This window comes from Gouania willdenowi, unplaced genomic scaffold (genome assembly GCF_900634775.1).
Source record: "Gouania willdenowi unplaced genomic scaffold, fGouWil2.1 scaffold_27_arrow_ctg1, whole genome shotgun sequence".
Taxonomy (NCBI): domain Eukaryota; kingdom Metazoa; phylum Chordata; class Actinopteri; order Blenniiformes; family Gobiesocidae; genus Gouania; species Gouania willdenowi.
Window position 1 is genome coordinate 4,042 of NW_021145038.1, and position 12,407 is coordinate 16,448.

Here is a 12,407-nt window from a genome sequence, read left to right on the forward strand (position 1 = left end):
AGGGTATCGGTCAAAAAATGTCAAAATTTAAACTTGTTGAGGCTGCAGTCCTCAATCTCTGTCTCAATTTTCCTGAAATTGAGTAAAAACAAAAGAGAAAAAGAAGAATCGTTCAGAAATAACAAAGGAGAAAAACGTATGAGCTCAAAAAAATCATGGCCAATAAAATAATAAAAAATTAAAACTTCAGCTCCAAAAGCTGAGGCAACAGAGGGCTCTGTCTTCAGCGGATGTAACCATATCTTGCATTGTGGGGGCCCTCCCCTCAATCAAGAAAATAAATGAAAGAAAAGCAAACAAAAACAACCTTATCAGTAACACTATTTTCTTCCCCTTTGTTTGTTGTTTTCTCATAAAGGCAACAGCAGTGTAAATAAATGAGCAACATAATGAATAAAAGCAAAGATAAATGATGGGCACACTTGATCTCATGTGGCAAACAGAAGGGTTCTGTGTGAAGTTCTGGTGGTCCTGTGTTTCTCATAGTTGTGAATGTGGGTGTGTGACTGTATGTCTGGTCTGTCTGCGTGTGAGAGAATAAATGAAAACAAAATAATCTAGTGCACAGTCAGAAGATAGAGGGGTTAGTATTGTGCGAAGGAGAAGCTTGTTGGCTATTTGCTAGTTGTCCCCCTCCATGCCAAAGTTCAAGGCTAAAGTGATTTAGCACTACCACCAAAGGCTGTGGTGGACTTCTTGTTGCTTGGTATCCTTGTGGCTTTTGAAACAGTGTCTTTTTGGTGAAGATTTCCAGCAGACGTGTGACCAGTCTGCAGTTGCTGCCCATCATGCAGGCAGTAGTCGTGGCGTTTAACTCGCAACTCATTGGTGGGGGGAGTGTCCACTCCGACGCCCACAGGTTCTCAGTCTTTGATGATGGGGCATTGGCATGCGGCCCATTCATAGACGATGAAGAGTTGACTTGGGACTGAGCGAGTTATTTCAGCATTGCTTTGCTGAATGGGAGTTGAGTCCTTGAGTCCTGAAAGGTCACACACCTTTGATTGTCCATTTCCTTCTGATGCTAAAGTGATTTAGCACTTGGTCCTTTGAATGATGTTGACATTCCATTAGCGTAAGAGTTGAAGGTGATTTCATTCTTTCATTGAAGATGTCGTTTCTTCAGGGGGCAACCACAAAGCCAACAGAAACTGACAATTAAATGATAAAAAAAATGATAATGATGGTGTTTGAGTGTGTGTTTGAGTGTGTGTTGCTCATATTCATTTAAGAGTGAACCCATCAAACATGAAATCAAAATAAAATTTAAAATTAAAATAAAAATAGTGTCTGTGTGTAATGGCACTATTCTGTCACAAGTGTGTAGTGCACTAAACTGGCCAGTGAGGGGCGCCACCTCTCTCTCTTGGGATGGGTGTGGCTGTGCGTGTGCGTGCGCCTGTGCGCGTGCCTGTGCGTGCGCTGTGCGCGCGCGTGTTTGGCGCTCTCTCTTTCTCTCCCTTTCTTGTGTGTGTGTGTGTGTGTGTGTGTGTGTGTGTGTGTGTGTGTGTGTGTGTGTGTGTGTGTGTGTGTGTGTGTGTGTGTGTGTGTGTGTGTGTGTGTGTGTGTGTGTGTGTGTGTGGGAGAGACTCTCAACAAAACAAAAAAAAAAAAAAATCAAGGCGCACAGAAGCCGAAAGCTGACACTTGTCCAAATGAAAGCATTAAAGCCAAACAACCATACAAAGATAAAAAAAGAAGTAAAACTCACTGAAGCATGATCTGAGTTCACATCATACCAAGATTGTATATGCGTATGCATATATTATTTGTTTATTGGGTTGTTCATCTGTTTGATTCACAGAAACACAATTTAGGTTAGATTCGGGGTTTTAATCTATTTTGCTTTCGGTACAGAGGTGAACTCAGATCATGGCACCGCTGGGATGTTTTGGAAACTTTGGTTGCCCGTGTAACAAATCAACAACACACTAGGGCTCAGGAACTGACTACGGAAAAGGTCAACAGAAATAGGTTCGGCTGTAGAGCCAAGGTGTGTGAATAATTGGACACAGAAACAAGGATTTCGTTTTAGTATATCTATATTAAAGATATTATATATATTAAAGATATTTGGAGTCAATTTATATTGATATATATTATTTAGTTGTTATTAATAATCAGGTATAGGCAATAAACAAACAACCAAAATACAATTACAAAACAAAGACAATATTTTCTTCTTTCAAAACTTGTAGTCAAAGTTCAGTTCAAGGTTCATTTCCTTTTGTGAGTTCAGTTCAGTTTGTTTGATTTCGCCAAGTTGGAAAGCGAAGGGTTTCGCAAAGTTCTTTCGCATTGGGGGAAAAAAATACAAAACAGAAAAGGTCCCCAGGGTATATTCCAAGTATTAGGTCCGAGTGTCCGAGGAAACAAAAAGATCAAATATTCCTACCGCGATGCAGCGGTGGTTGGGTGGTGGCTCGCCATCTAGTGGTCGAGAGTGGAAGGTGATCCAGGACTAACATAAAAACCTGACCTATAAAACAAGGTCAACAACAATCAGTCAAACAGGAATTAACTTAAGTATATTTTAAAACAGAAGATACATTCACCTTAGCACATTTAAACAATTTGTCATTGTTAAATAAATAAACAGTTATAAATAAATGCTATAAATCATAGCAGAAAAATCCATGTCAAGGTAAATCAAATTGAAGCTTCATTCTATATTTTCAGAGATCAAAAGGAATAAAGTGCACTTTTAAATCAACATCATTAGCTGTAAAGCTAAGTCATATCATAAATTAAACATGCATGTTTTAAATAGATTCTTCAAATAAATCATCTCATTCAGTGGGTCAAAGCCTATTCAAGACCACATAGCCGAATGCGCATTTCTTTCAAAAAGTAACAGAAATGGTCAAAATCAATCAAAACTACAAAAAGCGAAGTATTATTTTACTATAATACTATTTATTTAACAATTCGGCTTTGATTATAAATTAGAAAATAAAAGGATTACTTAAATAAAAGTGCAAATGGTCAGACTGACCCTGTGTGTTCCGCAGCTAGTGGTGGCTTAAATTTGCAGGAATTTCAATGGAGTCTGGTACACCACAAATCCGCCAAATACTTAATAAAACACATTTATTAGGGACTTTAAAGGTGTAGGGCGGGCTCGTCACAATAAAACCATGACAGGAAGTTGGCCTCTAGTTCACATGGGTTACACTTTCCCCCCCTATCCCAATGTACGTCCTCGGACATGGACCAGGCTGGCAGCGAATAGCTGAATGTCTGGGGTTGACAGGAACCTCATCGCCCTCATCCTCTTGAAGAGCGAAAGTAAAGACTGAGCTCAGGCCATTAAACAGGCTTTGGATGCTTTTCAATACTGGGTGGCCGAGCTGTGAATACTGGAGTCGCTCTGGCGGGATTCTTGAGCGGCCTGATCGACGTACAGGTTGCACAGGACTTGTTGGTTCTGATTCCAATGGTGAGTCTGGTTCCAGTTGACTGCTGGAAGGCTCTGGAGATTCTGGTTGAGGAGGACTTCCTTCCACACTAGAGGCTTCAGCAGGTTCTGATTGTACAGGTTCAATGTCATTAAGTTCAGGGTCAAGGCCGGTTCCCACTGTTTCCACAGCTAATATTTCCTCTTCAACTGAGGGGGACCCTTCATCCTCAGGCTCTCTAAGATTTCCATCATTCTGAGTGGTGAAGCCTTGTGGTGAGGGGTTGAGGTGAGTAGCAGGCGGAAGGGCAGTGGGCAGGTCAATGACTGTCGTAAATCTTAGAGGTTCAAGGCTGGCGGGAACTTGCACAACTGAGACAGAATCATCATCATCTGCTTCCTCTTCAGCAGGATCTGGAGGAGGTAAGGTAAGAGATTGTCCTTTCTTTGCAGGTGTGTCTTTCACAGGCAAGTGCTTTTCTTGAGAAGGTAGGTACCCGCAAGGAAGGAGGAGGTCTCTGTGCAGCGTTCTCAATGGCTTGTCTTTGCCCTCCGGTTTTATGGTGTACACGGGAAGAGTGCCGGCTTGCTTGACCACAATGTACACGTCGGGCTCCCATTTATCAGCCAGTTTATGCTTGCCTCTCAAGCGCACATTCCTAACTAGGACTCTGTCACCAGGCCTCAGCTCAGATGGCGTGACTTGAAGGTCAAAGCGGAGTTTATTCCGATTCATTAGTTTTTGGGAGTTCTCAACGGCCAGCTTGTAACCCTCTTCCAGGTGAGATTTTAACTTTTGGACATATTGGGAATGGGAGTTAAGATTTTCACCATTCAGTGGCAGTCCAAACGCTAGGTCCACTGGAAGTCTGGGTTGACGGCCGAACATGAGTTCATATGGGGAAAATCCTGTGGCGTCATTCTTTGTGCAGTTGTAGGCGTGCACGAGTGGTTTCACAAACTCTTTCCAATGGCGCTTTTCTTGGTTTGACAAAGTTCCCAACATGTCGAGTAGTGTTCTGTTGAACCGCTCCACGGGGTTGCCTCTCGGGTGATAGGGCGTAGTTCTTACTTTGTGTATGCCAACCATTTCACAGAGTTCCTTGATGATCTTGGACTCAAAGTCAGTGCCCTGGTCACTGTGAAGTCTTTCCGGAATGCCGTAGTGTACGAGGAAGTTGTCCCAGAGACACTTGGCAACGGTTGTGGCTTTTTGGTTGGGGGTTGGCACAGCAATGGCATACTTTGTAAAATGATCTGTCATAACGAGAATATCCTTGATTCTCCCATCTGGCTCCACAGAGAGGTAATCCATGCACACCAGCTCGAGAGGACGGGATGTCCTGATATTGACGAGAGGTGCTGCATGATCAGGTAAAGTCTTCCTCCGAACACATCTCTCACAGGTCCGGATTTTATTGACCACATCAACGGACATTCGAGGCCAGTAGAAGCGGGAACGAACAAGGTCCAGCGTCCTTTCAATTCCCATGTGTCCCATCTGATTGTGGAGTTGGCGAAGCACCTCAGCCCGGTACTCTTCTGGCAACACAAGTTGGTAAATGTGCTCGCTTCCCACCTGTCTCTTCCTGACGAGAAGGTTGTTACGGAGCTCCAATTTATTTACTTCTCTCAATAACAGAGGCAGGTCTGGAAGCTGTTCTCTCAGCAGTGGCGGTGGCGACTCCCCACGCTCGAGCTGTGCGATGACGTGCTGGATTATGGGGTCGGCACGCTGCTTGTAGACAAGTTCAGCAGCTGAGAGTTGAGGGAGCACAGAAGAGGCAAACTGAGTGTCATCCACATAACTATCTGGAACACTGTCGGCATGGACTGAGGTTGACAATATCAGGGCATGGTGAACATCATCCGGGTCTTGACTGTGCAGCAGATGGCGTTCTGAGACGGCTCTGACAATCTGCTGGTCGAGAGAGATGTGGGCTGGTTCAAGATGATGCTGGGTAAACTTCAGGATCCGTTCATATTCTTTCCTGGATGCAGGGTCGTCAGACAGCCCACCATGCGGTCGGCGGGACAAACCATCAGCGTCTGCGTTCTGCTTGCCAGCTCGGTAGACGATCTTAAAGTTGAACGTGGACAAAGCAGACAGCCATCTATAGCTGGTGGCGTCAAGTTTTGCAGATGTCAGCAGGTAAGTTAGCGGGTTGCTGTCCGTGACAACTGTAAACTGTGCACCATACAGGTAATCATAAAATTTTTCACAGACTGCCCATTTGAGAGCTAAGAACTCTAATTTGTGGGCAGGGTACTTGGCTTCACTCCTGGAGAGACCTCGGCTGGCGTAAGAAACGACTTGGTTCACTCCATCTTGCTCTTGATAGAGTATGGCCCCAAGACCGGTGGAACTTGCGTCGGTGTGGAGCGTGTAGGGCTTCACAGGATCTGCGAACGCCAGGACAGGAGCAGAGGTAAGTTCAGTGATGATGGTCTCAAAAGCAGCTTGACACTTGGGTGACCAGCGTCCTCCAAAGGGCTCTTTGGGGTTCAGGTAGGCCTCAGGCTTGATCTTTGACCTGAACTTCTTTTGAGATGGAGGATAACCAGCAGTGAGATCATGAAGTGGTTTTACTATGGTGGAATATCCGTGCACAAACCTCCGATAATACCCAGCGAACCCGAGGAATGACCTTAACTCTTTCAAGTTCTGGGGGACTGGCCATGAAGTGAGTGTCTTTATCTTGTCTGGATCAGTCTTTATGCCATCTTGTGAAACAATGTGGCCAAGATATTTCACTGACGTTTGGCAAAATGTACATTTCTCGACGGACAATTTCAATCCGAATTCTCTCAGGCGATTCAAGACTTTCATAAGACGCACCTCATGCTCCTCGAGAGTAGGTGCAAAAACAATTAGGTCGTCAATAAAAACAAGGACCTCCTTCAGGTGTAGCTCCCCCATACATCTCTCCATCAGCCGTTGGAATGTACTTGGAGCGTTGGTCACTCCCTGTGGCATCCTGTTGAATTCGTAAAATCCCAATGGACAAACGAATGCTGTCTTTGCTTTGTCTGCCTCATCCATCTCAATCTGGTAGTAGCCAGATTTTAAATCAAGGACTGAGAACCACTTGGACCCTGAAAGTGCAGAAAAGGTTTCCTCAAGCTTGGGAAGTGGGTAAGCATCCTTTATAGTCTGCAGATTGAGTTTCCTATAATCGATGCACAGGCGCACACTCCCATTTTTCTTGCGCACAACTACAATCGGTGATGCAAACGGCGACTCAGACTCACGGATCACTCCTGACTCCAACAGCTCCTGCAGGTGCTTCCTTACAGTATTGATATCCTGAGGGTGGATTGGCCTGGGCCTCTGTTTGAATGGCCTTGGATCAGACAGTTTAATTTGGTGTTTCACTCTGTCCGTCCGGCCGAAATCAAGGTCATGCTTTGCGAAGACCTCAGGGATACTGTTGAGCTGCTCAATGATGCGCAGTTTCCAGTGAGGTGGAAGTGGTGAGTCTCCAAAGTCATATTCGAGCGCCGTTGAAGTGTCTGCAGACCGGACCGGATGGACGTGTTGTTCTTTAGAGCAGATGCTCTGGAAAGCACATACCTCCGCAATGACTGTCCGTGCCGGGATGGTAATGGCGTGGTCAGACTCATTGGTCACAATGACTGGCAAATGGCATGGCTGGCGTTCAGGCAGGTCAGCAAGACATGACTTTACAAGGAGTCCACCAGGCAAGGGACAGGAAGTAGGGTGCTCAATTACAATAGCCTTTTCACCTTGCAGCAATCGTGTGGCCAGAAATCCCTCGAGGACAGTGGTTTGGCCAGCAGAGATGGTGAACGGGTAGTCGAGCTGCAGGGGGGCCCACTGGTCATCCAAGTTAAATTTGTGCCGTTGCTGGAGTATCTTAATGACAGCTTGATAACCAGAGGCAGCAGGCAAAAATAACTGATCAGGGTGAGTGTCACAGTGTTCTTTGTAGGCAGAGTCAAGGGTGTTTGTACCAACTAGTATCAGCGGTTGGGACTGTTTCAGGTCGGGGACAACAAGAGCCAGGGTGTCTACTGTGATGTTAGAGCCGAGAAAATCAGGTGGGAATGTAATGTTTAGTTCAATGTACCCCAGGTAAGGTACGGATTGTCCATTGGCACCTTCTATTTCAAGCAGGTCGTTCAAGAGCTTTATTTCGTGATCAGCAAGGTAGGTATTGTAAAAAGAGTGGGGCACTGTGGTGACCTGGGAGCCAGTATCGAGGAGACAGTTAAAGTGGTTCCCTTTTATTTGGACTTGCGCAGTGCTCTTTGTTCCCACAAGTCCTCTTGGCAGGGCTGGCAAACTGTGTGGGTTCTTGGGACTGACGGTGGTGGCAGCTCCTGAGTGTCCCATCACAGAAGCTGCTTTTAGTTTAACTGAGGATTCTTACTGGTCCAGGTTTGCTGTTTTTGGCGAAGCAGTTTCTTCTTTTGCTCGACCAGACTTTGATTGGAGGCATTTGTGCAGGAGGAGGAGATATGGCCATCTTCACCACAGTTGAAGCAGTACCATGGCTTTGGTTTGACTGCGGACTGAAGCGAAGGGCGGCTGGATTGACGTGCTGCTGGTTTGGGCTGTGCTGGACTTTTCTGTGCAGACAGGAAGGCAGACATTTGGCACTGGAGCTGTTTCATTTGCTTTTTCAGTTCTTTAAGCTCGTCACTGGAACTAGACGAATGGCCGCAGGAACAGGTGCTTTGCGACTGGATGTTGGCTTTTTGCTTTGAAGAACTGGAACTGATGTGCTTTTTCATTAATGATTCTTTGGCCTGTTGTCTGTCTTCTTCTGTTCGCAACAACAGCAGGAGTTCTGAGAAAGGAGGTGGGTTTTCTTTGCGCTGCTCCAGCTGCAACTTTGTTATTACTGTGTTGTCCCAGCATCCACGCACAAACTGCTTCAGTAAATGTCTGTCGGTTTCAGCAGCCGAAATGCCTCCTCTTCTGACAACCGTGTTGAGCGTTAACTGAAGCCGCTGAAGGTAGGCTGATGGCCGCTCTCCTGGATTCTGCAAGATGCTCAGGTATTGGGCGTACAACTCTTCACCATCCTGCACCGTTCCGAAAGCTGAATCCAATACGCATAACAAGACAGCAGGCAGAGTGTCAGGGCCCAATCCTTTGACCAGGTCGGCAGCAGGTGCCAGCAGGCTTTCAATGATTCGTCTGGTGACGTGTAGAGCAGACAGGTTTGGGTCAGCAAGCAGCAAATCTATTTGTGTTCGCCACGACTCATAATCGGCTTCATTACTTGGCTTTGGAATGCGGCCAGAAAACGAGCGGAGACGAAGCGAAGCAGGAACACTCAGGTCAGTATTTCGGACAACATGTTCAACAACGAGCCTCTGTACTTCCGGAGGATTTAAATCGTGTTGGGAGATGGAAAATTTTGGTGAGAAGCCAGTCCCCATGGGTCCAGTTGGATGACTTTGTCGAGTCCGTGGGCCCAGTTGAACGGGTATTTGGGAGGGCTGAAGTGCAGGCACTGACATATGTGTTTCAGACACGGGCTGTGTTGTTTTAATGTTCACCTTTACTTCTTCTTCTTCACTATCATCTTCATCATTTACTTCTTCATTTTGATCATTGTTTGCTCCACTTAATACTAAATATTGTTGGATCTGATCCATAACTGTTTTGAGTAGGTCTTCAAAACGTGTACCGCTGCGGTCGGCCATTTCTTTGAAATTTCTTATGTAATCGGGGGTGGGTTGGCTGCGTCCCACTGTGGCGGCGTACTCATTAGCAAGGGCAGTGACGCGGTACATGCGGTCAGCAGCTGAGCGGGAAGTGTACTTATGAGGTAGAAACGGTTTTATGTCAGAGAATGAACTTGCGGTTTCAAACTCAGCAATCAGGTTTTTATGAAAAGTGCTAGTTGGATCATTAACGGGCAAAACTGTTTTGAGAGCCCCGTACTCTCGCAACCAATCTAGAATTTCTTCATCAGCACTAGTATTAGAAACACCGGTAATAAGGACTGAGTGCAAAATATTAATACCGGATTGCTCAACAAAATCCATGATTGACTTTTTTTTTTTTTTTTTTTTTCGAAAAAAAAAATTTCAAACTTTTTTTTTTCCCAAAATTTTCGGACCAAAACAATTATTCACACAGCAAGGCTCCTGGCTGGCTCGCCAAATGTAACAAATCAACAACACACTAGGGCTCAGGAACTGACTACGGAAAAGGTCAACAGAAATAGGTTCGGCTGTAGAGCCAAGGTGTGTGAATAATTGGACACAGAAACAAGGATTTCGTTTTAGTATATGTATATTAAAGATATTATATATATTAAAGATATTTGGAGTCAATTTATATTGATATATATTATTTAGTTGTTATTAATAATCAGGTATAGGCAATAAACAAACAACCAAAATACAATTACAAAACAAAGACAATATTTTCTTCTTTCAAAACTTGTAGTCAAAGTTCAGTTCAAGGTTCATTTCCTTTTGTGAGTTCAGTTCAGTTTGTTTGATTTCGCCAAGTTGGAAAGCGAAGGGTTTCGCAAAGTTCTTTCGCATTGGGGGAAAAAAATACAAAACAGAAAAGGTCCCCAGGGTATATTCCAAGTATTAGGTCCGAGTGTCCGAGGAAACAAAAAGATCAAATATTCCTACCGCGATGCAGCGGTGGTTGGGTGGTGGCTCGCCATCTAGTGGTCGAGAGTGGAAGGTGATCCAGGACTAACATAAAAACCTGACCTATAAAACAAGGTCAACAACAATCAGTCAAACAGGAATTAACTTAAGTATATTTTAAAACAGAAGATACATTCACCTTAGCACATTTAAACAATTTGTCATTGTTAAATAAATAAACAGTTATAAATAAATGCTATAAATCATAGCAGAAAAATCCATATCAAGGTAAATCAAATTGAAGCTTCATTCTATATTTTCAGAGATCAAAAGGAATAAAGTGCACTTTTAAATCAACATCATTAGCTGTAAAGCTAAGTCATATCATAAATTAAACATGCATGTTTTAAATAGATTCTTCAAATAAATCATCTCATTCAGTAGGTCAAAGCCTATTCAAGACCACATAGCCGAATGCGCATTTCTTTCAAAAAGTAACAGAAATGGTCAAAATCAATCAAAACTACAAAAAGCGAAGTATTATTTTACTATAATACTATTTATTTAACAATTCGGCTTTGATTATAAATTAGAAAATAAAAGGATTACTTAAATAAAAGTGCAAATGGTCAGACTGACCCTGTGTGTTCCGCAGCTAGTGGTGGCTTAAATTTGCAGGAATTTCAATGGAGTCTGGTACACCACAAATCCGCCAAATACTTAATAAAACACATTTATTAGGGACTTTAAAGGTGTAGGGCGGGCTCGTCACAATAAAACCATGACAGGAAGTTGGCCTCTAGTTCACATGGGTTACACCCGTCTATCTATGGTCAGGACCTCACGGGCTGTGGGTGTTCGAACAAAACCAAAGTAAATAATGACCAGCCGTATTTTATGCCTAAACAAAATATCCGAGCCCGAAGAAAAACAGAGGGAACCTACAGCATTAAAAAGCACAGAACCTCAACCATTTGAGCCTTTCTCATGGCTATTCACTGTCAAAACACAGAACAGCTGAGGATCAAAATCAAAGCTCAAAGCTGAAAATCAATACAATGCTTGACTGGTTCCAAAAAAAATCAACACAGAGCGAATATATATATATGTAAATGAAAATTTACATATATATATATTTATAAAGGCAGCTTTACCTTAGTCCGAATTGGTGTTTGAGGTTCAACCGACGGTTCGTGATCCAGTCTCTGTCCGAGGGGTGGACAGAAGATGGTCCTTGTTCGTCGACGCCAATTGTTACGGCAGAATTTACGGTTGACCTCATTTGAGACATGATTCATTGCTCTGGTTGAATGATGGAATCCAGGAGAAGCATTGATGATTTTATATAAAAAATGTTTATTCTAAACTAAGAAAAAAGGTACAAAATGGAACAAAGTGAAACAAAATTAGCGTCCGTCCAGGCGGACGTCCGAAGGAAGTGCCGCGCCCCGCTCCAACAGTTTCAAAGCTTAAGCTTTTTATACAGATAAGAAAAGGTCCCAACAGTGAGAGACAAAAGGGAGGGAGTCAGATGCCCATAGTGGCAATGTTGGAGGATGATGAAGATGTTATGAGAAGGTTTGGCTCCAGTCTTTATCTGTCTTGATAAGTGTGTGCGTCAGTGTATGTCTGCATGTGAGCAGAGATTCTGGCCTTGGCAGAGACTGTGCTGCACTGAGAATAATACGATCTGTACTGTTTAATCATGATTCAGCTGTTCAAAAGTGTAAAGATTAATGGAGTCGTCATGTATTAAAACATGACAAATTGTACACATGAACATACATTTGAGGATATGATGATGAATATAAAATTTGCCATAACAATATCAATCTTGTGAAACAACTAAAAAAATACTAGTTTACTGGTTAAAACATGATAATAATAAAGTTTCCTTGTATTCTTTAAAGAAGTAATAGAGAAAATAAAATAAAGGGAATTTTGGTTTTAAAACAGCACAAACAAAGTGATTTACCTCCATGTTTCCCTTTGTGTTCACCTCTGACCAAACCTGGTTTCATATATTATCTATTATCTAAGTTAGGACCAGGGTTTTGGTCCTAACTTGTCCAAAGGTCCTAAGTAGAAAGGTGCTTTTACTGTTCGAGGTCCTCGGAAGGGTTGTAATGTAAGAACACACACACACACACACACACACACACACACACACACACACACACACACACACACACACACACACACACACACACACACACACACACACACACACACACACACACACACACACACACACACACAAAGAGATATGCTAATTCAAATATTGTTAGGACTGATTATATGAACATAGCAATTTTCAGATCAACATCATCATTATAATTGTGATAAACTAAAGCCACTGAGGGACTGTATAGATCTATAGACTCTAGCCTATTCATTGATGAGCTTGCTGGTTTTCACCTGA

At 43.3% G+C, this 12,407-nt stretch overlaps 1 protein-coding gene across 1 annotated transcript; it reads right to left on the reverse strand.

Annotated features, from left to right (window-relative positions):
• Window positions 1–3,155: 3,155 nt before the first annotated feature.
• LOC114459274 (uncharacterized) lies at window positions 3,156–10,150 on the reverse strand. The gene is made up of 2 exons (XM_028441583.1): window positions 8,586–10,150; window positions 3,156–5,541 (listed from the first exon to the last, which is right to left on the reverse strand). The coding sequence occupies exons 1-2, from the start codon at window positions 9,419–9,421 to the stop codon at window positions 3,156–3,158; spliced, it is 3,222 nt and encodes a 1,073-aa protein (XP_028297384.1). The 5' UTR covers window positions 9,422–10,150.
• Between the last annotated feature and the right edge of the window lie 2,257 nt (window positions 10,151–12,407).

Coding starts and splice junctions, on each gene's coding strand:
- LOC114459274 (XM_028441583.1), bottom strand. CDS start 9,421: ATGGATTTTGTTGAGCAATCCGGTATTAATATTTTGCACTCAGTCCTT. Junction 5,542..8,585: donor CTGCTTGCTGACCCAAACCT/GTCTGCTCTACA, acceptor TTACCTGCTGAC/ATCTGCAAAACTTGACGCCA.